Source organism: Xylaria bambusicola, assembly GCF_022495145.1.
Source record: "Xylaria bambusicola strain CBS 139988 unplaced genomic scaffold F5B22scaffold_70, whole genome shotgun sequence".
Taxonomy (NCBI): Eukaryota; Fungi; Ascomycota; class Sordariomycetes; order Xylariales; family Xylariaceae; genus Xylaria; species Xylaria bambusicola.
This window is the reverse complement of record NW_025953623.1, coordinates 27,774-50,264: the sequence shown is the minus strand read 5'-3', so window position 1 is coordinate 50,264 and position 22,491 is coordinate 27,774. Positions and strand designations below refer to the sequence as shown.

General features: G+C 49.0%; 8 protein-coding genes across 8 annotated transcripts; 3 read left to right on the top strand and 5 right to left on the bottom strand.

The window, feature by feature from the left end:
* Window positions 1-27: 27 nt before the first annotated feature.
* On the bottom strand, window positions 28-3,989 carry F5B22DRAFT_627057 (glycoside hydrolase family 31 protein). The gene is made up of 7 exons (XM_047976293.1): window positions 3,806-3,989; window positions 2,704-3,613; window positions 2,205-2,651; window positions 1,873-2,136; window positions 1,343-1,817; window positions 538-1,282; window positions 28-477 (listed from the first exon to the last, which is right to left on the bottom strand). The coding sequence occupies exons 2-7, from the start codon at window positions 3,539-3,541 to the stop codon at window positions 223-225; spliced, it is 3,024 nt and encodes a 1,007-aa protein (XP_047825831.1). The 5' UTR covers window positions 3,542-3,613; window positions 3,806-3,989; the 3' UTR covers window positions 28-222.
* On the top strand, window positions 3,990-5,825 carry F5B22DRAFT_627055 (uncharacterized protein). Its single transcript, XM_047976292.1, has one exon. The coding sequence runs from the start codon at window positions 4,563-4,565 to the stop codon at window positions 5,373-5,375; it is 813 nt and encodes a 270-aa protein (XP_047825830.1). The 5' UTR covers window positions 3,990-4,562; the 3' UTR covers window positions 5,376-5,825.
* F5B22DRAFT_627052 (DUF1776-domain-containing protein) lies at window positions 5,826-8,327 on the bottom strand. The gene is made up of 4 exons (XM_047976291.1): window positions 7,946-8,327; window positions 7,366-7,875; window positions 6,355-7,286; window positions 5,826-6,181 (listed from the first exon to the last, which is right to left on the bottom strand). The coding sequence occupies exons 1-4, from the start codon at window positions 7,976-7,978 to the stop codon at window positions 6,166-6,168; spliced, it is 1,491 nt and encodes a 496-aa protein (XP_047825829.1). The 5' UTR covers window positions 7,979-8,327; the 3' UTR covers window positions 5,826-6,165.
* Window positions 8,328-8,955: 628 nt separating this feature from the next.
* Window positions 8,956-10,296, bottom strand: F5B22DRAFT_661359 (uncharacterized protein; the record flags this gene model as incomplete). The annotated part of the gene is made up of 2 exons (XM_047980362.1): window positions 9,337-10,296; window positions 8,956-9,289 (listed from the first exon to the last, which is right to left on the bottom strand). The coding sequence occupies exons 1-2, from the start codon at window positions 9,894-9,896 to the stop codon at window positions 8,956-8,958; spliced, it is 894 nt and encodes a 297-aa protein (XP_047825828.1). The 5' UTR covers window positions 9,897-10,296.
* A 2,540-nt stretch (window positions 10,297-12,836) lies between these two features.
* Window positions 12,837-15,673, top strand: F5B22DRAFT_627042 (cytochrome P450). Its single transcript, XM_047976290.1, has 5 exons — window positions 12,837-14,100; window positions 14,153-14,405; window positions 14,459-14,602; window positions 14,662-14,818; window positions 14,892-15,673. Exons 1-5 carry the CDS (start codon window positions 13,405-13,407, stop codon window positions 15,172-15,174), a joined length of 1,533 nt encoding a protein of 510 aa, XP_047825827.1. The 5' UTR covers window positions 12,837-13,404; the 3' UTR covers window positions 15,175-15,673.
* Window positions 15,674-18,549, bottom strand: F5B22DRAFT_627040 (bifunctional dethiobiotin synthetase/adenosylmethionine-8-amino-7-oxononanoate aminotransferase). The gene is made up of 4 exons (XM_047976289.1): window positions 18,178-18,549; window positions 17,969-18,059; window positions 16,595-17,916; window positions 15,674-16,530 (listed from the first exon to the last, which is right to left on the bottom strand). Exons 1-4 carry the CDS (start codon window positions 18,363-18,365, stop codon window positions 15,735-15,737), a joined length of 2,397 nt encoding a protein of 798 aa, XP_047825826.1. The 5' UTR covers window positions 18,366-18,549; the 3' UTR covers window positions 15,674-15,734.
* Window positions 18,550-18,604: 55 nt separating this feature from the next.
* Window positions 18,605-20,896, top strand: F5B22DRAFT_514756 (PLP-dependent transferase). The gene is made up of 3 exons (XM_047972572.1): window positions 18,605-19,645; window positions 19,701-20,704; window positions 20,852-20,896. The coding sequence occupies exons 1-2, from the start codon at window positions 18,781-18,783 to the stop codon at window positions 20,261-20,263; spliced, it is 1,428 nt and encodes a 475-aa protein (XP_047825825.1). The 5' UTR covers window positions 18,605-18,780; the 3' UTR covers window positions 20,264-20,704; window positions 20,852-20,896.
* Window positions 19,978-21,990, bottom strand: F5B22DRAFT_514769 (biotin synthetase). Its single transcript, XM_047972573.1, has 2 exons — window positions 21,014-21,990; window positions 19,978-20,933 (listed from the first exon to the last, which is right to left on the bottom strand). Exons 1-2 carry the CDS (start codon window positions 21,525-21,527, stop codon window positions 20,272-20,274), a joined length of 1,176 nt encoding a protein of 391 aa, XP_047825824.1. The 5' UTR covers window positions 21,528-21,990; the 3' UTR covers window positions 19,978-20,271.
* Window positions 21,991-22,491: the final 501 nt, after the last annotated feature.

Below are 22,491 nucleotides of genomic sequence, written 5' to 3'. Positions count from 1 at the left end.
ATGTGATTTCGAGATAGTCAGACTATATGTCAGCAATAAACTGATTAGATTCTGAGAGCTAGTAGAGTATCGCTCGATACGAAGGCGTGTATGCAGTCTAGTCGGTTCACCAATGACCGAAGAGCGTTAATAGAAAGATACAATAATACAGAGAATATTTTAGAACGCCAGTCTGATGTACTTCCTGCTTGTTTTCATTCCAAGTTGTATCGCTTCTACATTCTACTGCGCCGACCAGCTTAATGTCCAGTTAGACGTCCAGGCTCCCTTTGCAGTGAATGCATCCAGTCCTTCGACCTTGAGTACCCCAGTCCCGGCGTCTAAATGCCAGGTCTCAGAATCAAGCTTAGCATCGCCGAAAGCAACTTCGTGCACCTCTCCCTCTACCCCGAGAATCGTCACATAGCCCAGCGGATTCTTATCCCCATCGTAAGTACCGGATCGCGTTACTGTAAGTGATGATTTGGACACAGAGAACTATTTGGATGGGGTTAGTAAGGGATTCATGATCCTGTAGGTAATGCATAAGAAACTCACGGTAATCCAGGCTGTAGCCTCAGGTTCCAAACTCTCCCCATCGTCGAGATATAGGTTGCCACTCGCCTCGCTGTTCACGTCAAGCGCCGCGAGTAATGACCAGGGACTGGCCCTTACAGCCGTGGTAGTTAACCCCGGCTCCTGCATCGGTATCACGCTGCCGCCGCGCACAAACACAGGGATGTGACCCAATGGCGCAGAGATCGTCATATTTTGCCCAGCCTCAACGTTAGTGACGCGTGTCTGGTCGTACCAATCATACCAGATTGCGCCAAATCCAACGCCAGGGAATACACCATCGACAGTTGTCGCGCCCTGCTCAAGGACGGGGGTGACGAGGAGTGCACTGCCTAGCATGAACTGCCGGTCCGCGTCAGCTAGCCAGGGCTCCTCGGGGAACTCCCACGCTAATGCCCGCATCGTCGTCGATCCGGTAGAATGGCTCAGGAAGAATGTGGTGTAGATGTACGGAAGAAGGGCGTAGCGGATCTTCATCGCCTTTTTGCTCGCCTCTATAACGGAGGGCCAGAGATATGGCTCTTGGGATATGGCGTTAATCTCATTGTGGTTGCGATAGAAGGGGAAGAATGCGGACAGCTGCATCCAGCGGTTGCAGAGCTCCTCGGTAGCGTTACCGGAGAAGCCGCACGTGTCGACTCCAAACATGGGCATGCCGTATAAAGAGAACGAGAGGGCTTGGGGGATAGAGAAGTAGAGATATGGCCAGTTTGAGTAGTTGTCACCCCTAATGTCTTGATAAGCTTTCGATACTACCAACAAAGGGGAGGAAGAGCGGAAGACTTACCCCCAGTGGCCGGCAACGCGGCCAGAGCCTGCAAAGGTAGAGCGCCCGATAATAAAAGGTCTCTTCTTTGGAGAGATGTTCAACAGAGCGTGGTATGTCGCATTCAGGAGCTGGTGGCCCCAGACATTATGAAAATCGTACTGTACAGTCCCATCGCTATGCGTCGCGTTAGGGCTTAGTGTTTTACCGGCGAGCGCGCCATGGTAGTTGTTAATGGCGTAAGGAGGAAAATCAACATTGCGAGGATCGGAGAGTGATGAGCCTGTCGTGCCGGATGAAGATGTCGAATCTGGGGCAATGAACCCGTAATCTCTCTCACTGCTACCGCAACTTCCCACGCAGAACGAGGCTACCTCGGACATGTCGATCCATATGCCATCAAATGGAATCTTTTTGTGATACTCAGTGACCTCGGATATCCACCACTGATTAACAGGAATGCCTGAAAACAATGCGCCAATCCAGTCCGCCCACGCTGTGATTCTTTAGTATGTTGACGTTACTACTATTGCAGGGGATACTGTATTTACCACAATAGCCAGGCCAGACTTGTCCTATATATAATGACCCATCAGGATTAGAAACAAAAACACCTTGTTCGAGTCCTCGCTCAAACGGGGGATACTCGTCACTCTCATTGCCTGGTATAGGCACATAGATCCCGGCATCAATAATTGGGATATAGTGCTGGTTGTTTTCATGAAGGTCCGCGAGAAATTTGGCACCAACATCGTAAGGATAACGATCCGGGTCGTTCTCAAAGTCCCGATACGCCTTCATGTAGTCAATGTCATCTATACTGAAAGTCAGTACGCTATGCAGGTGTGGACATGATTTGAACATTGAATAGATAACCACATACTCCAAACTGTTTCGAGAGGGATTTCGTGCTTGGCGAAGTTGTCGACGACTTCTTGAACAACTGTCCAATTTTGATAACCCCACCGACACTGATGGTAACCAAAGGTCCAATACTGTTGCATCGCGGGAAGCCCAATAGTGCTCTTTTGGTACGTCTTCGTCACTTCATCCTGTGTCGGGCCTCTGAAGAAGTAGAGATCAATAGTGCCACCAAGGGACCTCCAGGTGATCCTAGATTCTCGTAAAAGAACCTCCTGTATATGCGCATTCCGATGAAACACACCGTGAGTGAATGACTTGTATTGGGCGGTCTTATCGGTAGGATGAGCAGCATACTTCATGCTGCCATCCTTGGTGACAGTGAAATATCGCGTATCAAGGTAGATGGGGTGGAAGCCATATAAATTAGCGTCAATAATGTCACCAACATCGGCGTTATATAGGGTTCCTGCGTCGATCAGTTACACGCCTCACGCTAAACGTATAGAGGCTCTACATACTGGTTAGATTATTCCCCAACCGAAAACTATGAATGGTTTCACCCAAGCCATATAAGTTGTAATTCTCAGGTAGGGCCGAGGAGAACTCTATGAATTGGTCTTGATAGACAAGCTGAGAGCCACCGGTCGTGAATAAAACATCACTCGTGCTCTTCCGCGTGACCTGGAATGAGAAGGTGGGCTCATTACTCCATGTGAAGTCAAGATCGCTCTGAGGTTTAGTGTCCTCGTTTTCAGGTTTGGGCTTCGGTAGCAAGGCATCCGGGAGGATGAACCATGACTGATTATTTGGGCCCAAATACTTGGGTAGTATTTCGACATGAAGTCTGTCTGCTGCCTGGTACTCGACAACGAGGCTGAGAGCCTCAACGTCGGTACCGTATGCATTGCAAGGGCCACCGGCCAGGATTAAATCGGCCGTCAAACCTAGGGGGGTCTCTATCACGTTGGACGCCTTGTACCCAGGACAAACGGACTGAGGATCTACAGCGTCCGGGTCATGAATATTCGGAATAACGGCAACATCGTCCCGCGAAGGCAGTACATGCTCAGCAGGAGATGGTGACGGAAGGGACAATACAAGACTAGCAAGGATAAAGAGCATGGCAGCGAGCAGGATCATGACTCGTGACGTCTCTCCACGGCGTTTCTTGACACGTACGGAGGCATAAGACACAAAAGACGAAGACGCGAGGATGCTCGATAGGAGGAGGAACTGAGAAAGCGGGGTCAAGTGGTCGTACCAGTCTGCAAATCTGGTATAGAATAGGCTAATAGCATGATGTGGTAGCGGTGGCGACCATGCCGCAGCGACTGTTCGGACATGATGTGTAGTCATTGTGGCGGGAGGCGTTGATGAATGCTCAGAAGGATAAGGCACACATGGCTATCCAGGGAACACACAACTCAGCTGCCTCTCTTGTCAAAGATGTGTACGAGTTTCAGGGAGTAGGAAGAAGACGGTATTGTCACTTCGACTTCCCGCACTAAATTCTACCTCTCATACAGCACGTCCTTTGTGGCAGAGGCTTGGGGGAGAACTGAAGCGTGATGGGAAGAGGGACGAGAATGAGAGGCCTGTAACAAGTGGTACAGTACGTACGTTTGTAGGTACTTAGGTATTACTTAATGAATATCAACCTGCGAGCTCAGATGGTATGATTAATTGTCAACAGATGAAATATCAAAGATAGCATCCATCACATTACTCCGTGAAAGAGATGCAGATTAATATTTGGATGAAGGATAGGTAAGTAGGGACGGAGGAGGTTGAACGGACTCTGGTGCTTGCAGGGATGGTGCAGCTCTCCTGAGCTCTCCCCCGCAAAGAGCCCCTCGTCAGTACCGAGTGGAATGCTAATGCAGGGGATTAGGTAATCCGATTTCTTTTGTTCTCCTTCCCTTGCGCTCCCTTTTCCGTATCTGTATCTTCTCTTGTATACCAGATATTTTATTGCTTAAGATTTTCTCTTCTGTCATTGAAATAATTGGGTAGGGACCTGTAAGACTTGCATACACTCATAGTTGGCCCTAGTATATACCTGTAGCGTAAGTCCCTACCCCAGACTCTAGGTGCTCTATACTAGGTACACTAGATGGGCCTAGGTTAGGTTGTTTTAGTGCTCAACTCACCTACGAACTTGTATAAATTTGTGTACTTTAGGTACCTACCTACCTACTGGGACTTTCATCATCCACCCTCAACGACAATCCACGGCCGACGAGCATTCCTCTCAACAACTATCCGTCGCGCTGATAGCAACACGACGACAATACGAAATCATTGTTCCATTCCTCGTTGTATTCCTCTCCTCTCTTCATCCTGCTCCATCGACGGACATATATAATCACACAAAACCATGGCAGCAGCCACGACGTCGGCCCCCCCGTCCGACAGAGAGCTCGCACAGCGCATCCTCGACCACAGCGCTCCAAGCTACACCTTCAGCTTCTCGCCTTTCCTCCGCCGCACCTACGGCCACGGCAACTCGTCCAGCCGGTCCCCGTGCAAGGCCTTTCTCGCCGGCCACTGTCCCCTAGGCTCGCAATGCCCAGATTCACATACTACCGCCGCCTCCTCCTCCTCCTCCTCGGGAGCCAATACCTCATCATACAACTCCCTCGTGTGCAAGCACTGGCTGCGCGCGCTCTGCAAAAAGGGCGAAGGATGCGAGTTCCTGCACGAGTACAACCTGCGCAAGATGCCCGAATGTAACTTCTTCGTGCGCAACGGGTACTGCTCCAACGGCGACGAGTGTTTGTATCTTCACATCGACCCGCTGTCCAAGCTCCCCCCTTGTCCGCACTACGAACGAGGCTTCTGCCCGCTTGGCCCGAATTGCAGTAAACGACATGTGCGAAGGAAGTTGTGCGTGTGTTATCTCGCTGGGTTCTGTCCCGATGGCAAAGCGTGCAAGGAAGGTGCGCATCCTCGCTGGGATAAGAATCTGGATACGGAGAGACCTGTTGCGAAGAGCGAAGTTCCTGTGCCTGAAAGAGGAGGGGGCGACGAGGATGAAGATATGCGCGATGCTGCCTTTGGTGGGAGGAGGGGTGATCGCGATGATAAGTTTGGTGGCAGCGCGGCAAGAGGAGATCGCTTTGGTGGAGGACGGGGCGGCAGGTGGCGTGGGAGAGGGGATAGGAAGTTTAGGGGCAGAGGACATCATTGAAACAGCACGAGTCAAGCGCTGAGTTTCCAGCAATGGTATCAGGCTGCATCTGGCACCGAGTCCAACTAAGGAGTGAGAAGGACGGTTTGACTACGTTGTCTCCCCCCAGCAAAACGACGTCTTTTCTTCGACCATCTGCCACTACTGCCCGAGATTGCATTATAATCTAACGACAGCGCGGCACAGGACCGCATACAGTGTCATCGATACGCGGCTGAGGAAGCCAGCCGCTGAAGCAGAGAGAACGACAAGAAGAAATGATTTGCTTCATAGTCTCGAATAATTGTCATTCTCATCACCTCGCCGAGGGGTTGTAACATCTCTATACACTACAATCCATCATGTACCTAGGCTGCGGAAGCGAACCATGGCAGCCAAAATTCTAAACAAAGTAGATAGATTAGATAGATAGATACCCGAATGACAAACATAATTTACAATCGAAAAAAGGCGCCGGTTTTCACTCAACAACTGACATGCCTAGTTCGTATTGATATCATGATTTTAGTTTATTCTTGTCCATCATGACAATGCTAGCCACGAGGCACAGGCTTGTTTGCGAAAATACTTTCTTTCCAAGAGCCGTTTAAAATGGAGCTTGCATCCAAGTATGTACGTACGAATGCTTGTCCTCGAAAAATGCTACTACACCTTAAACGCCCTATCCTATAGATCATGACTTGTGTAATCTCGTAATGACGTTAGAAAAATCCCACCCTCTAAATGCTTTTCCCCCCCTCCAACCCGTTCATGTCGTTTTATCATACGTTAGGTACTTATGTATGTACTTTTAGTCCTTCCAGACACTGCAACGGTGAGAGGGTTAGTCAGTGATTTGCATCATCTCACGGGGCGTTATAACAAGCGTCGAGGTCAGCTGCACAATATCGCTTTTTAGCGTGATCATTTAACCCCCCGGCGGGGACGCTTATGAACTGATCAAGTGAGACTAGCTGAGCTCTGGGAGTCAATCACTTACTTGGAACCGATTTCGGACCCTCGGCCCACGGCTATATACTCGCGCGGCTCTTCCTCATCCTCGCTGCCAATGCTGCTGCGGCTACTGGGGCGCTCCCACGTGCTCAGCTCGTCGACCTTGCGGATGCCCATCATCCACGCCACGAGCCCGCGAGGTGCCCACCGCCCGACGAACCCGTATAGACCGGCACCGAGCCCCACGCGCACGACATCGCTCTTGTCCGACCCGTCAAGCACGTCGAACACGGCGGTGTGAAGATCTCGCAGCGAGCTGCCCTTGAGACCCCGGATCCGTCCCGCCGAGATGGCCGACGCCGACTGCGACTCGTAGTTGCGGGCGTAAGCAAGGCGAGCGGCTTCGGGCCACTGCTGGGTCTCGGCTGACGGTGGCAGGAAACCCGGGTTGTGCGGCCCACGGGCGGGTACGAAGCCGGTGAAGTCAAAGGTACCGAGCTGTAGGTGCGTGACGGGGATTTGAAGTGGACGCAATTCAGCCGTAAGAACCTCTGTGAAGGCTGAGAGGGCCGAGCATACCGTTGCTTCAGGAGCGTGGAAGGGCGGGTTGATGGAGGAAATAATGGAAGGCGTGAAAACAAGAACCTTGGGGGTTGAGGTGGAGTGAGTTTCTATGACAGGCTTCTCGCCCTCGCCCTCGCCCCCGCCGGTCTGAGTCGGAGGGGGTGGTGCCAGGCGTGATGTGAGGAGCGGGAGGAAGGCTTGGATTGTGAGGATGGGCTGTAATAGGTGGGTTTTGAAAAGGTCGGCGAAGTTGGAGGGTGGAATGGTGGCTATGGGGGAGGTTTGATAGTGCAGAGATGGGATGAGAATGATGGATGTTAACGTTAGGTAGTTAGGCTTTGCTCGTGGGACGGCAGCATGGGGTGTCTGGAGAAAGGCAGCAAAACGATCAATCGACGCGCCTGCGCTAGGGGGCTATTATACAGGGAAAAATATGTCAGTTATTGTTCATCTTTTGGCGAGTCTGGTTCAAGGCGGGGCGGGGGTTGCTCACGTCGGTGATATCGATGCTGAAGCCCCGGATGTCGGGCCGTGACATGTTCTGCACCATGACCTCGTCCTCGATGGTGTTGCACACAATGTAGACGAGGAAACCTCTCCTCTCGAGATCCAGGGCCAGCGACTTTGTCAGTGGGAGCGAGGGCGATCCGGCGATGACGACGACCTCGAGGCGGCCACCGTTCTTGGCGCGCCTCGCCCGTCTTGACTTTCGGACCAGCTTGCTGTGACGAACGGCGCGGTACGTCACATAGCCGGTGACGCAGACGAAGACAGTGGTGGCAAGCTTGTGGCGTGACACCCAGGCTGTCATACTGTCCCAGGTTGACATTGGTGCTACGGGGACGGATGGCGGGGCAGAAGGTGTCGGTCTCGCATAGTCGGGAACCCACGATGCCGTAGCCAAGGTATGGCGAACGTTGTCGGCGGCCTTGTCGACGGTCTTGTCGAGGAAGTCGGCGACGCCCTCGGAGTACTGGCGGACGTGGTTGGGAACCGAAGAGAGCTGTCACAGCGGTTAGGTGCCGACGCAAGCATCGAGGAGTGCCTGGTGCCGAGGGATAGCGGTGACTTACCAGGTCCCAGAACTGCTGGTCGTCTGCCGACATGTTGTCTGGTGGTCTGGTCGTCGGTCGTCGGTCGTCGGTCGGACCAGCACAATGTTGAATTATGTAGAATTATGTCGAATTATGATGAAAAAGAGCGGGATGGGAGGGAGGGATAGTTTTCTTAGTTCTTTTCTTAGTTCTTTTGTCTTCTGGAGAGGTTGGGTATGGCTGCCGTTTCCGCTCTCTCCCGCTACTCCCCCTAAGTTCGCCAATGGTGCACGACTTCGGGGTTGATACGGGGTTGATACGGGGTTGATAGGGTATGTATTAGGTATGTATGGAATAGTTGGGTGGAAAGAGTGGGATCGTGGGTCGTTGAAGGAGGAGTTCGTTTTCACCTTGGTAGGTCATCTGCCTTATCGATGCTTTATCTCTTCGATAGTGCTGTGGTAAGTACCTATGTCTCTCCATCTACAGGCAGTACCTACTGTACAGGTCAGGTATACTTAGGGGGTCAGAACTAGTCTACAGGTAGTCTACAGGTAGTGGACCTTCCTAAACACCTACCTAGGTAGCGTTCACCGACACGTAGAGAGCCCTGCGGGGGAGTTTGCTCGCTGGCAGTGTCAGGTACACCCTTAGGTACTGTACTGGTATGATGGTATCTATCCATCTCACCGCCTCATACTCGTCATCATGAATTCAAGGATTGTAAAAAACTATCACTTGAATTTTGCCTATGTAAGATCCAAGTTCATCGTATTTGTTTGTTTTATGAAAAAATTACATTCGTACTCATTACTACTGCTAGGAACTAGCTTATGCAAGCCATGTTTCAGTCTAAGCATCGTTCACAACTGCTCCTGACGACGCCTCCATCCTCGAATTCCGTCCTGTTGTTCTCGCTCTCCTTGTCTTGTCGCTGCTGTTTTTCTAGGAACTCGTTGCAAAAGGGATAGTCTATGTATCCTGCAGCTTGGTGTGGCACATAGAATGTATCCCGGTTATAAGCGCAATACCCTCGCGGATGCGGAACGCTAAGACCGTCCAAACATGACTACAATATTCTTGTCCGGAAATTCAACATCCACCAGCTGCCTCGCGCTCTCTGCTGTGAAGCCGCCTCCTACGAGCAAAGGACCTTTCCACAGATCGTACGCGAACTTGAGCGTTTCGAAGGGACCCGGCGGTCTTTCCGCGTCTTCAATCCCCGTTGCCCGTGCCCCTATAAGGTGAAGGTACGCGATGCCGAGCTCTGATAGCCTGCCGATTAGATCGGAAAACTGCGGTACCGGGTCTCTCATCCTCATGCCATTGTACGTGCTCCACTGACTGAGCCGGATGCCCGCCCGTTGCGGTCCAATGGCCCGGCTCAGCGCCGTCACCAGCTCTACGCCGTCACCAGCTCTACAGCGAACCGAGACCGGTTCTCGATGCTGCCGCCATATATATCCCCGCGCCTATTGCAGGCGTCCTGTGTGAACTGGTCGATGAGGTAGCCGTTGGCCCCGTGGAGCTCAATGCCGTCGAACCCTGCTGCCATCGCGTTCTTCGCCGCCTGTATGTGGTTATCAATCTTCCCTTGTATCTCCTCGGCCGTTAATTCTCGAAGGGCTACCTCGCCGGCGTGCAGAGGTATGGCGCTCGAGCTATATATGCTCATGCCCTTTGCCTTGGCGAATCCCCTGATTGCGCCGCGACCGGGCACCCAGAGCTGACAGAATATGTAGCTCCCTTTGCGGTGGATAGCATCTGTCACCTGTCGCCCGGCCTCGATCTGTTGCTCGTTATAGATTCCCGGCACATTGGGGACTCCTCTGTCGAGTTCTGATATGAACGTGCCTTCGCTGATGAGCAGTGTACCGGGAACGCATGCTCGTTGACTATAGTACTCCATCATCATCCCGAGACGAACGTGGTCGTTGGAGACTGGCAGGCGTGTCAGTGGGCTCATGTCAACGCGGTGGGCTAGTCTCATGGTACCAACATATATTGGGCGAATAATCTAGACGACTCCATAGTGGCTATGGTTTTGATTCTTTATTAGATATAGACGCTTATGATTATGTGGTTGCTGATATATTTAAGGCGCATGAGCGTGGCCTCGAGCTCGCTTATATTCATAACCATTTCTTCTTGGCAGATTCCTTGATAGTGGTTTACTTCCTTGCCTACCATTGCCGTACGGGTAGTTAGAAGAGCAATAGCAATGCAAGGGTACGTCGTTGTGTGTTTCAGCTCCTTAGGACAACAAGATGTTTTCGCTTTCAAGTTTAGGACATGGTTTGCCAAAAGCCCTTGTGTAATAAGGCAAGCCTTGTGTTCTTGGTCTTGGTTACTGATGTCTTGATGAACTATGTCATAATTCACCACCTGATAACATTGCTCGTTATTTATAGCTATGTGTAACCTATTCCGCGAAACAAATGTGCCGCGCTTATGCTGATCATGTTTGGTCTTGCCGAGTGTTGAGCAATGAAGCTGTCCCTTGCGAGCTGGTAAGGACGTCCCTCCCTTCTCTCCACCTCGGCTGACCAGGTTCTGATGATCTCCTGAATCATGAGAAAATTAGTGTTCATCCCCACTGCATTCGAGTCAGCTGAAATTGAACTTGTTGGATTTATCAATTTCCTGGCTTCTTTCATGTCTCAGTCAGCCGTTTATGGTCAGAGGCAAAGCCCCGGGCCCTATTTCAACTTACAATTCTTTTCCTATGTCAAATATAAGACACTGACGTCGTTTATGTAGCACGATTTGTACTTCAAGTGTAAAGTGGTGATCCTAGGAAAGATGGCTGAGAAGGAGTATCATTGCTTGTGAGTTGAGATTCAGTAATTTCAAATATAGTCAGATGGCCACTCTGTAAGATATTATGGAATACTCTCACCTGGTATTGGGCTGGGATTATACTACCTTACTTGCTATATACATTAGTTATGTTGTTCTTATGACTCAATCCTACGTTGATTGCAATATGATTATACATTAGCTATTAAACTGTCACACAGAACCTACCATTGCTTAGTTTCGTTAACATTCAAGACCCCACAATACATAGGTGTAGTGGTTGCATAAACCAGTTATACTGAGAGACCGCGATCGATTATATAAGCATAAGACGTCCGGTGTCTCTATCCCCTTGCCGTAAAGCCTTTTTAGCTGCTCACATCCTGATATCTAGCATCAGAGAGAGACTAATGTTAAAAAAACAGTATCGCATCACGCATTTTAGTATGGGTTTAGCTTATTCAAGGCTCGAATCCTGAACTCTTTCAGACATGTGCTTCATTTAACCTGCGGTTCGAGGACCATAGAAAGGGCGCCCCGCTGCCACCCAACAGCAATATCCCATGAGGTAGGATTAAAATCGTTTGAGGCGTTGTAGAAATGAGTATTTCTCATCTTCCCATAGATAGGCGGATAGAAGTTGCGTCCAGGTAATCCGCACTGTCTTTATCATTTCTACTACAATGGGCGTCCCTACATTCAACACAAAGCATGTATATATCCTTCCATTTGACGTCGTATATATTATGTAGCACTTCTTACTTTATTGTGTATAGGCCTAACTGGCATTCCATCCCTGTGTGTCTGATGGCTACCATTCTCTTCTTCGCTTCTGACAGTTCTGACAGCTATGGAGCAGAGAGCTAAACTAGTGTGGCATGTATGGTGGCGCTTACAACGATGTGGGGTGGGATGTGATTGTGCCGTCGGCGGCTTTTGTGATTATTACCATTGCTGCTGCTTTTTCCTTACTCCTCTGTTAAGCTAGTAAGGGCTAGGAACGTAAAAGAGAAGAACAGGAAAGGATCGTCTAGGAAGGCGGCTTTCAGCTTAAGCCAACTATGAGACCATTAGTTTCATATCGGCCTTTTCTTCATTTTATTGCTCAGTGTAGATATAAACACGCCTGATCTCCAGAACATTCTACTAAATTCGGGACTATGGAAGCCTCCGACTATGATTATCGATGACCAGAGCCTTTAGAGTATCAATGTGGCTATGATCGCTTCCAAGCACTCGGGTACGTTTCACGGACGGCGACTCAATTCTAGCCGCCGTGGAACACGGTTTTAATCATGGGATTGCATCTTGGTCACTCATATCCAAGTACCGCTTGACAGTCATTGCAAGACGAGGATTTTTCGGAACACTTATGTTTCAGCCAGGGATATATACGGAATGTCTCTCCGTTATAACTCCCAAGGACCCTCGAGGACTCCCCCAGGAACTTATCCAGGTGATACGGTGCTAGTGATGTAGACAAGAAGATCTCTGCTGGCGGTAGTCACTCTCTTACCACGGACGGCTAGCAGACGACATCGGATGGCCCGAAGGTCAAGTGTTGAGTGCACAGGTATGCCATTGTGGCGCCACGTTGTCGTGCTGCTCAACTTGATAGTATGTGATTATGAACGTCAACTATGGCATTTGGAGAATAATAAAATAAGAATGGGAAATAATAGTTAAGCCTCATGAGCACATTTAAGTTAATACCTTGAGTGATATTGGATATATTAGTGTTGAGTCTTTTAAACTACATTTTGAACATTTGCTCCAATTGCTTGGCCTGCGCTGTTGCTCGATAATTCAGCGCAGATCAGTAGCTCTTTTGAACTGGCACCATCATTTTGTGGCTTGAATCTAGCGGCCTTATTCGTTCAGATCACCGCCCCAATTTATGCGAAGAAGATGGCTTGTGTGGAGTGAGAGCGAGAGCGAGAGCGTGAGAGAGCTGATGGCTGATACACATCAGCCGTCATGCGGAATATTACGCACATGTCTATCTGTGCGACGAAAGGAAGCTGCTATCGTTCTCATCAGCTCCTGTCTCTTCCGCTAAAGTGAGGATAGATATAATTTGTCAGGCCGATGTTTACTGTAGCGAATACAGAACTCGGGCAGCAGTTTTTTCAAGATTAGATGTCCAATTGGGGGAAAGGGTGTAACATCTTATATTACATCAGGTCGTTCGAACCATGGTACAGGCCGTGCCCCGTGTTCATATCGGCTGTGTGACAATAATGCAAATAACGTCATCCCTAGTCTGGAACATATGTCCGACATATGCGCAATCACTAACAGATGCTGCACTATTTCTTCAGCGTGGCGGCATCGACCATTACTATCGTCCTTTTCTTCTCTTCTCTCCTCCACGTACATTCATCCCGCGGTTAACAGACCCCTCAGTGTCCAGCCACGAAGCTCCCACTTCCTATACAGGATTCGCCAATATGTCGTACAGCATGCAGTATACATATTGAGCCTTTTGTTCTCTCGGGCCGAGTGCATAGATGGGAACCACAGAACCCAAAAGGCCTCAGCATCTTCTTTTCGACAGCCCAGGCGTGGCATGACGATTGACCATCTTTATGACCGTCAGGGATATAACATAGCTTGATGGGGAGAGTATCAGCGCCCCTCTAATTCACGGAAGCCAAGACACCTCACCCCGCCAACTACACCACGATATTCGTTGTCGTATGCCCAGCTGGACTGCCACGATGACCACACTACAGATCGACTCCGTCACAGTTTGTGGCCGCATGAGCCCCGTTCTAGACGTTACCCCTTCCAGGTGTCTAGTTGCACTTTTCATTCTTTTTGTTGCCTCCTATCCCCTATATTCTCTATACCTGCACCCACTTCGAATCTATCCCGGGCCGAAACTGTCAGCCATCACTCGCATACCGTATTGGATTGCCTGTCTCAAAGGAGACCAGGTTCGATGGCTGGCAACTCTACACCGTCAGTATGGCCCCGTGGTGAGGTTTGGGCCGGATGATCTCAGCTATGCCGACGGGCGGGCATGGAAAGACATATGCCTCGTTCCCAAGGGCAAGAAAGAGAACGTAAAGGATACTGCCTTCCACGCTCCATCCGCCAACGGAGTGCCAAACATTGTCTGTCAGAATGACATTGCCCACCACGCGAGATTGAGACGTGTTTTATTACCGGCATTTTCCGAGAAGGCTCTCAAGGCCCAGGAGCCGCTGCTTCAGAAATATGTCAACCTCGTGATTGCCAGGGGTCGCGAAATGCGTGAACTCGACATGTCAAAACTTATGAATTTTGCAATGTTCGATATCATGGCGGAATTCGCTTTTGGGGAATCGCTACACATGTTGGAGCAGGGTCAATACTCGGACTGGGTTGCGAAGGTGTTTAATTCCATAAGGGTAAGTCGAGCCATCCAGAGAAATGGCAGAGAAGCGTTACTAACATAGCTAGATTTTACCTCTTGTTCAAATGATTGAGCATTATCCCATGCTCAAGAAGATATTCGCTTTCATTGAGCCTAAAGCTATCGCCAAAATGCGCCACGACCATTTCAATCACACAGTAATGCGCGTCAACAAACGGCTGAATAGTGGATCTGACCGACCTGATCTCTGGGACCTCATTCTAAAATCTGAAACTCTTACGCTTGAAGAGATGCATGTGAACGCGGAGCTGTTCATGGCCGCTGGCACGGAGACTACTGGTACACAGGCTCTTCCTTCATATTGGCTACAATCATAATCTAACTTGCGCTAGCTTCTGTTCTTACCGGATTGATTCACTATCTTACGGCAAATCGCGACAAGATGAAGAATTTGACAGATGAAGTCAGGACGCGGTTCAGACATAGCGAGGAAATCACCCTAGAAACCACCGCACCTCTGAGGTACTTGAATGCTTGTAAGGATAACTGAAAATTGTTGGTGTGCCTATGGTATGATTAACCCCTCTCCGAATAGGTATTCGAGAAGTCATGAGGATCTATCCTCCAGTTCCATCCGGTCTACCACGCATAGTCGCAGAGGGTGGCAATTCTATCCTGGGTAAATGGGTCCCGGCAGGCACTCGTGTATCAGTGCACCAGTATTCTACTTACCACTCTCCAGAGAACTTCAGGTAAGTTTACTGTTATATGATATTGTATAAACTCGATTACCATTCAATTAGGCTAACGCCGTGTGCTTCCCAGAGACCCCGAAAGATTCGTGCCCGAACGCTGGCTTGGAGACCCTGCGTATAAGCATGACAACCGTGATGCACATCAGCCGTTCTCAGCTGGCACTCGAAACTGTTTAGGCATGAATTTAGCGTGGCATGAAATGAGATTGATGCTGGCGAGGCTAGTTTACGAGTTTGACATTGAGTCAAACTCTGGGCCCGACTGGCTCGATCAAAATGTCTATGTTATCTGGGATCGGAAGCCCTTGATCTGCCGATTGAAGCAACCCGCACCACAGAGATGGATATTCTAAAGGCGGTCGCAAAAAATCCAAATTATTAATAATTGCAGTCGGCAACTTTGGTAACCACTCATCCCATCCTTTATTTCTCACACATCATCTCGTCGTTATTTGTCTTCATCAAGCTTGTCGGCATTTGCTATCATTTCTTCTGATCTTTCTCTGAATTCTTTCATTATCACTACATTGGGAGCTGGTGTCTCTAGAAGACAATAGATAGCTGTGGAGCAGGCCGAGCCGCTCCTCTATCCATACAGCAAACTCGCCACAGCCATATTCTAGTAGGATTTGTTCAGTCTCCCTCGATCAGGGTATCTGGTCTGTAATGTCCCAAGTGGACATGTGCCGACGGGGGTTTTTATGTCGGATTATGAGTTAATCGAAATGTTTGTTTATGAGTTATACATGGCCAGTCCTTTTATAATAAGTTCGTTTTTGGCCATACATAGTGGTGGCCTTATGGCGCGGTCGGTGGAACTCCGTGCAGGAGCGTGTAATAAATCTTTGCCTACATGTTTTAAGATGGTTCATAATTACAGCATTAGCTTTGTGCACATGATATGTGACCTTGATTATAGGCATTCTCCAAGTCCTATACGTAGGAGCTTGGATATCTCTTCCACCTCTTGCTCCGTTATACGCTGGCCGCCCATTATGTAAAGAACATTACCGAGTACTCTCGAGTGCACATTCCAGGATCCAATTGATACACTTCCAGAACCAGCTAAAAGCCTTTTACGTAGGCCTTCTGCGGCCCTACTCGCATAGCCACTACCATCAGATGCACGTAGATGTATAGCCAATACGCTCCCCATAGCCCAAACGCCTGCCACTCCCTTAGTCTGAAGAGAAATCCACTGAATTAAGTCTAGCGGCCAGATTGACCAAACTCGGGGATTAGTCTGAGAAAGCTTCGAGTAGATGTCGTTGTTCGCTTGCAACCAGCCGTTAGATTTGGCCCAGTTCCAATTACCAGATTTATCCATTGACTGTAACTGTTTCAGAGAATCGATCGCTACCTGGCAGCCGACAGGATGGGCTGTGTAACTGTGGCCATGAAGTAGCGCATCGGATTTCTCTTCACTTGCAAAAGCATTGAATATGCATTCTGAAGCTAAGGTGACGCAAAGAGGGACTAGTCCGCCAGTCATCAGCTTGGCATGAACTGATATATCGGGGTTTGAATCGAGAAAGGTGGCAGCCATGGGTCTCCCCAGCCGATAAAGGCCGGTGAAGACTTCATCAAAGACGACGGGTAGGCCACTCCAGCTCCTGTTGTCGCTAGGGCGAGTTCGTGAATTTCCCGAACCAAATATCGAAGGATTCTGTCGAACTACATCCACCAAAGTCTTCTGGAAAAGGGGATCGCTATACCACCGTTAGTTGGCCGTGATAAGGACCATATGGCGACGATAAGTTTGAATTGGCTTACACTAAAACCATGCCTCCTGCTCCAAGCACAACTGGCTCGAGGATCAAGGCGCCAAACTTGCGACCTTCATCTAGATGCCTCTGTAGAGTAGAAAGAATATATTTCTCATACAGCTTGTGATCCCCATAGCCTATACGTTGTTCGAGATTGAAGATATCAGTAAGATGGGGAAAGCGATGATTGCAGTCTGTGCCAAATTCGTTGGGAGCTTGAATTTGCCATTCGCCTGCAACACATTGAATCTGCGGGTAATCGAGCCAGACACCTTTCCCTTCATACCATTCCACCTTCTCATTGAATGTATTCGGTTCAGCGCAATCCATTGTACCGATAGTGTCACCATGATAAGAGCCCTTGAGTCCTAGGATATCAATCTTCGTATCGGGGGACCAGCCGTACCGAGTGCGAGCCGCACGCAGAGCCATCTTGACTGCAACTTCCATGCCCGTGCTCCCGTTATCTGAGAAGAAGACACGGCTTAGGCGCGGATTTTGCGCAATTTGAAGCATCGAGCTAGCCAGATCCAAGGCGGGCTTATGAATCATCCCAGCAAACATTACGTGCCCGTAACGACCCGCAGCGTACGCAGCGGCTAATGTTAACGAAGTGTTTCCGTGACCTAGGCCTTGAGTCCACCATGATGCGGATCCGTCGAACGACGGCTGTAATAAAGATGTCCCCGTCGGCTTCTCAAAGGACTGAGGGACTAAAGTTTGGAAATAACTCCCAGAGGCGCTATCAATCGGTACAATGTCCTTTGGCTGGAGTAGCTTTTGTTGCGTGAAGGGGTACCAAATTTTCTGATGTGCCTCTCCTGTCATACTCTCTAGGGCTTTTATTCGAGACTTGAACCGGTCATCCAAATGTACCAGTGTTTCTTCGACCTCCTTAGCCTGGCTGGCCTGTAGATAATATTCGAGCATCAACTCATGGTCATTCTTCTTGCTGCTGCCATTATCCAGAGGAGGCGGTGTAGGCAAAGCCATGACCGGGAGGCCATACTGTTCTTCGAAATATTGTTTGAGATAATCAGAGTTGCCATACTTCTCGTCTTCAAATAAAACAATGCTTTCCACATCGTACCCTCTGATCTTAAGGCACTCGAAGGCGGACAGTGTAGATGATATGCCACCTAGCTTCCAGTCTCCCACTAATACTACCGGACATCTCAAGGCAGCATAAAGATCCGCTTGTGGAGTACCAGATGGGCCGGGAGAATGAGTCCCGCCAGCAGTTTCTATGAAAAGCCAACCGGGGCCAGCAGAAGCTCTCTCAGAGGCGTATTCATAGACTGACTTTAAGACGCGCTCGTCTGAAATAACCTGTGTGAAAAGTAAGCTTCATTCTGTTTTCCAAAATGAGAAACTTCATCACATTTCCGTTAGCAGCAATGTGCGGGCTCACGGGCTGGCTGAATTGGTATAATGTCCTACGAGCGACGCCATTGGTGAACCGTCCAATATGACTAGATTTAGGATGGCTTTAGTTTGCGATTTTATTGTGGTGGGATATGTGGTATTGCCACTTCTGCTAGTAGGTCAGGATGGAATTAAACAGTTATCGGTATGGTGATAGACACACACTTATCGTCGGCTTCATCCTCTGGCCCAGTAGAGACGGGCTTCAAATACGCTATTGTCTCATGCTTCCATAGCCTGCTTGAGGCATTGCAAAAGATAGAGGTGAAGATAGTTTTTCCCACGTCAGTATTAGAACCGTATATTTGATACACGCGCAAATGTCGCCATAGTAGTGATCCAATTGGCGACATGGTATACTAGGCTAATGAGAGAATTGCTGTAAGAGTCATCATGTTGCAAACAAACGTGAACTTCTAAACCTCCTTTCCTACATAATTATGGAAGTTTTATGATTGCTTATGACGTTGTTTTGGACTTGTAACCCCTAATCAAGCAGAGAGTGGCTCGTCGCCATCGTACATAAGACTGTGCGGGGTATGCGCGATTAATGTATTGTTGAGACCCAGGAGTCTAATGTACCTAAACTTAGAGCTAACTGTTGGCCTGAAACTCGGTTCTAATGTTTTATCCGGATGAGTGGATGCAACCCTAGTGATGGATACTGACCATTCTACTAGTGTAGAAGCACAAAACTAATAGTGAAAGCAGTCTATGTTATGAATCTCGAACCAATGTAATGTCAAGCTCAAAAGGCATCCGGTGACAATGAGTTCTCACTCTCTCACAGAGGGCTTGGAAGCAACACTCCAGGAACGATTGGGCAGACGGGAGTCTCAAGGCCGACTCCGGCAATTGCATGCTCCTAGAACAGACCTTGTGGATTTCTCATCGAACGATTATCTATCATTCTCACAGGACAAAGATTTGCGCAAAGCCGTCATAGAGCATCTAACGAATTTCGAGGAGCAACAACCACCATCACCTTCAAATAGACGAGCACTAGGATCCGGAGGATCCCGCTTACTAGATGGCAACTCTGAGTTTGTCGAGTATCTCGAAAAGAAGATCTCTAGTTTCCATGGTTCCCAGTCTGCACTTTTATTCAACTCGGCTTATGATGCTAATGTTGGCTTAATAAGTTGCGTGCCGGGAGAAGGGGATGTTATTATCTATGACGACCTCATCCATGCAAGCATACATGACGGGATGAAGCTATCTCGTGCTACTAGAAAAATTCCTTTCGCACATAGTTCTATTCTCCGGAATGCGAGCAGACATAGCGTTGAGAAACCTGAAATGAAGAATCCGGCGATGAGAGTTATCGAAAGTCTAGGGCTCGTCCTCAAGCAATTGACAGAGATGGATCAACATATTAAGGGTGGAAGTTCGAACGTGTTCATCTGTGTCGAAGCTCTTTATAGCATGGATGGAGATATAGCGGATCTGGAATATGTTTCTGCTATAGTAAAGTCAATGCTTCCAAAAGGAAATGGCTACATTATTGTAGACGAAGCACACTCTGTTGGTGTTTTAGGAGACGGCGGTCGTGGGCTCGTGTGCCAGCTTGGCCTACAGGACCAGATATGGGCGCGCGTGATAGGCTTTGGTAAAGCCGTGGGGTGCGCTGGAGGTTTGTGCGCTCTTACACGACGTCTGGTGGTTTGCTAACTTGCCTTTGATGATAGGCGCCATTCTCTGCTCTTCCGTCGCGCGCCTCTATCTCATCAACTATGCCCGGACATTCATCTATACTACCGCCATGTCGTTTCCATCACTGGCTAGTATAAATGTGGCCTATGACTTTCTGATTACTGGAAAGGCTGACAAGCGTCGAAACCAACTGAAGTTGCTCGTGGATTATTGCCATAAAAGGTTGAAGAACCTTGACCAAAGCCTACAGCCCACCGTCGCTACTCTTCGCGTGCTTGGAGGTCCACCATGCTCTCCAATCATTCCATTATTTACTAGTTATCCGAAAAGTCTCTCTCAATATTGCAAAAGGTCTGGATTCATGGTTCGTCCGATAGTAGCACCAACTGTCCCCCTGGGCCAAGAAAGGATACGAATTTGCATCCATGCTACCAACACAATCGAGCAGATTGATAACCTATGTAGGGCAATTGAAAAGTGGCTTTCTCGATTCATCACCAGAAATCATATCGAGGAAATGGAAAGGGGCCAAACAAATGTTAGCATGAGTGCCGAGTTTCGAGATTCTCTGTTAGAAAACGGAAAAGCTAAAATTTGACAACAATACTAGCCATGGGCCTGGAGTTCTTCGCGCCTATGTATCTTGTGACTAATTTCCTCAATAGAAGCATGGCCATGTTGCACTGACATGGGCTCTGGTGTGATATTGCTTGCATTAGTAACGAGGGGAGCCAGACCCCATCGATCGAACATGGCCTTATCTTCATCCCAGCTGTTGCAGTCTGTAGTCAACATCTTCTCGCCAGTGAATATGGCGTTAGCGCCAGCCATAAAGCACAACATCTGCTCGCTTTCAGGCATAGTCACTCTGCCGGCGGCCAGTCGGATAATCGTCGCAGGCATTACCAATCTGGCGGTCGCTATACAGCGGACAATGACCTCTAGCTTGACAGGGTCCTGACCAAACATTGGGGTTCCTTTGATGGGCACTAGTTTGTTGACGGGGAATGACTCAGGATGCTCAGGCAGGGTGGCCAAGGTATGGATCAATCCAACATGATCAGTCTCTGGAACCTCCCCTAGGCCCAAGATGCCGCCACTACAGACGTGGATGCCCGCATCCCTTACGTTTTCTAATGTCTGGAGTCGCTCGTCGTAGGTTCTAGTGGTGATAACGTTCGAGTAGTGTTCCCGTGATGTGTCAAGGTTGTGGTTGTAAGCAGTTAAGCCAGCTTCCTTGAGCTGCATAGCTTGCTCCTTGTCTAGCACTATAACGTGGAAACAGTCAACACGGATCTTGGCATTAGAAAAGCAAAAATTGCTAAGCGTGGCTTTCAATCTTACTTACTTCCCAGAGTCACACAGGCTTCCATACCAAGGGCTCTTACACCCTTGATCATTTCTATAATATTTTGTAGCCCTCGTTTTCGTCCTTTCATTTCTCGCCAAGCTGCACCCATACAGAAGCGATTGGAACCGTTCTCTTTGGCTATTCTTGCAGCGTCTAGAACCGACTGTACTGTGGAGAGTTTCGTCGCTTCGAGTCCCGTCTTGTACCTCGAGGACTGAGCGCAGTATGAGCAATCCTCGGTGCAGCCGCCAGTCTTGATATTCATCAAAGTACACAGTTGAATCGCTGCTGGTTTGTGGAAACGTCGATGGACGATCCCGGCTGCATATGCGAGTTCCATAAGGGGCTGGTTATAGATTTCCGAGATCTCATCCCGAGTCCAAGTCGTCCTCGGCGAGGTTGCAGCTATCGCTTGCTGGTACGTCGAAGCAAACCTCGGGCGCAGGGGAAGCGGACCCGGGAGTAAAGCCCCCTGTCTCCGAAGAGGAATAGAAGAGTTAAACTTTCTCATGACTCCAAGTTCAAGATAGTCGACCGTGCAATGGAACTAGGATGTTCGTAATGGCCTAAGGCCAGAGTGCTATCAGTAAGTACAGAATAAAATGTGTTACGGAGGTTATAGCAGTAGCTTTGTTCGTTCGTCACAGCAACTCTTTCATAGAAACTGTCTGCCCTGTGGAGGGGATTCCCCGCCTTCCTATTACCCGAGCGCGTGCTTCGCGCTGTGTAATTCGCGCAGTGCTACTGGCTATGCGGCAATTGCTGCAAGATGCCATCCTCGGTGGAGTGGCCTAAGAAAATGGTGAGTGTTACGCATTAAGGCTGCAGATTGGCATACATTGTGGATAGATTTAAGTACGCCCTAAAACAAAGACGTGAGGGACCTTCGCAGTGAGCATCTTGACTTCGCTAAAGTAGCCTTCCTAATCATGCTGAAAGTGCTATATGCTCTCGCTACGTGTAGCTACCTACCCGTAAAAGGTTTAGAAATTTACAGGTACATGTAGATCAGACTTCGGTCACGATAGTTTTGATCGAGTTGTACGCGTACATATCATCCTGGCTTACTGATAATGGCTAGTTTGTAGCCAAGCATCAAGCTAAACACAGATCATCGCGGTATTTGAGCCTAGACCGTCGCCGCAACCGGGCGAGTCATGAGCTGCTTCTTTAGTGTGCTCAACTCCTCATCTCAACGAAAAGATGTCCTACCACCATCTTACCATCTGAACCCCAACAGCCAAGAGACCCCTTGAATGGCCACCAGAACGTTGAAGCAATACAATCCTGCACCTCACGAAAAGCCAGCAACGTGTCCTACATAGTGCCAATCTAGAGGTCTTTCTATTGCTTTATGAATTGGACTGAGGCATCCCTTCTACATATATTCATTCCTTTTCCTTTTCTTTTTTCTTTCCCCCTTTCAGCTATTGAAACCCCTATGATGTCATCCCATGTAACCTATGGTGTCCGTA

Excerpts from the sequence above, each read along its gene's own strand:
- F5B22DRAFT_627057 (XM_047976293.1), bottom strand. The coding sequence starts at position 3,541 with ATGACTACACATCATGTCCGAACAGTCGCTGCGGCATGGTCGCCACCG. Across the intron at positions 1,818-1,872 it reads AGTCTGGCCTGGCTATTGTG|CGTGGGCGGACTGGATTGGC; the intron begins GTAAATACAGTA and ends AAAGAATCACAG. Across the intron at positions 1,283-1,342 it reads CGCGTTGCCGGCCACTGGGG|GGGTGACAACTACTCAAACT; the intron begins GTAAGTCTTCCG and ends TCAAGACATTAG.
- F5B22DRAFT_627055 (XM_047976292.1), top strand. The coding sequence starts at position 4,563 with ATGGCAGCAGCCACGACGTCGGCCCCCCCGTCCGACAGAGAGCTCGCA.
- F5B22DRAFT_627052 (XM_047976291.1), bottom strand. The coding sequence starts at position 7,978 with ATGTCGGCAGACGACCAGCAGTTCTGGGACCTG. Across the intron at positions 7,876-7,945 it reads ACCAGCAGTTCTGGGACCTG|CTCTCTTCGGTTCCCAACCA; the intron begins GTAAGTCACCGC and ends CCGCTGTGACAG. Across the intron at positions 7,287-7,365 it reads TCAGCATCGATATCACCGAC|CCCCCTAGCGCAGGCGCGTC; the intron begins GTGAGCAACCCC and ends CCTGTATAATAG.
- F5B22DRAFT_627042 (XM_047976290.1), top strand. The coding sequence starts at position 13,405 with ATGCCCAGCTGGACTGCCACGATGACCACACTACAGATCGACTCCGTC. Across the intron at positions 14,101-14,152 it reads AGGTGTTTAATTCCATAAGG|ATTTTACCTCTTGTTCAAAT; the intron begins GTAAGTCGAGCC and ends TAACATAGCTAG. Across the intron at positions 14,603-14,661 it reads TCTGAGGTACTTGAATGCTT|GTATTCGAGAAGTCATGAGG; the intron begins GTAAGGATAACT and ends CTCTCCGAATAG.
- F5B22DRAFT_627040 (XM_047976289.1), bottom strand. The coding sequence starts at position 18,365 with ATGTCGCCAATTGGATCACTACTATGGCGACATTTGCGCGTGTATCAA. Across the intron at positions 18,060-18,177 it reads GAGGATGAAGCCGACGATAA|TCATATTGGACGGTTCACCA; the intron begins GTGTGTGTCTAT and ends TCCTAAATCTAG. Across the intron at positions 16,531-16,594 it reads GCAGGAGGCATGGTTTTAGT|CGATCCCCTTTTCCAGAAGA; the intron begins GTAAGCCAATTC and ends ACGGTGGTATAG.
- F5B22DRAFT_514756 (XM_047972572.1), top strand. The coding sequence starts at position 18,781 with ATGAGTTCTCACTCTCTCACAGAGGGCTTGGAAGCAACACTCCAGGAA. Across the intron at positions 19,646-19,700 it reads AGCCGTGGGGTGCGCTGGAG|GCGCCATTCTCTGCTCTTCC; the intron begins GTTTGTGCGCTC and ends CTTTGATGATAG.
- F5B22DRAFT_514769 (XM_047972573.1), bottom strand. The coding sequence starts at position 21,527 with ATGAGAAAGTTTAACTCTTCTATTCCTCTTCGGAGACAGGGGGCTTTA. Across the intron at positions 20,934-21,013 it reads AGCCTGTGTGACTCTGGGAA|TGCTAGACAAGGAGCAAGCT; the intron begins GTAAGTAAGATT and ends TCCACGTTATAG.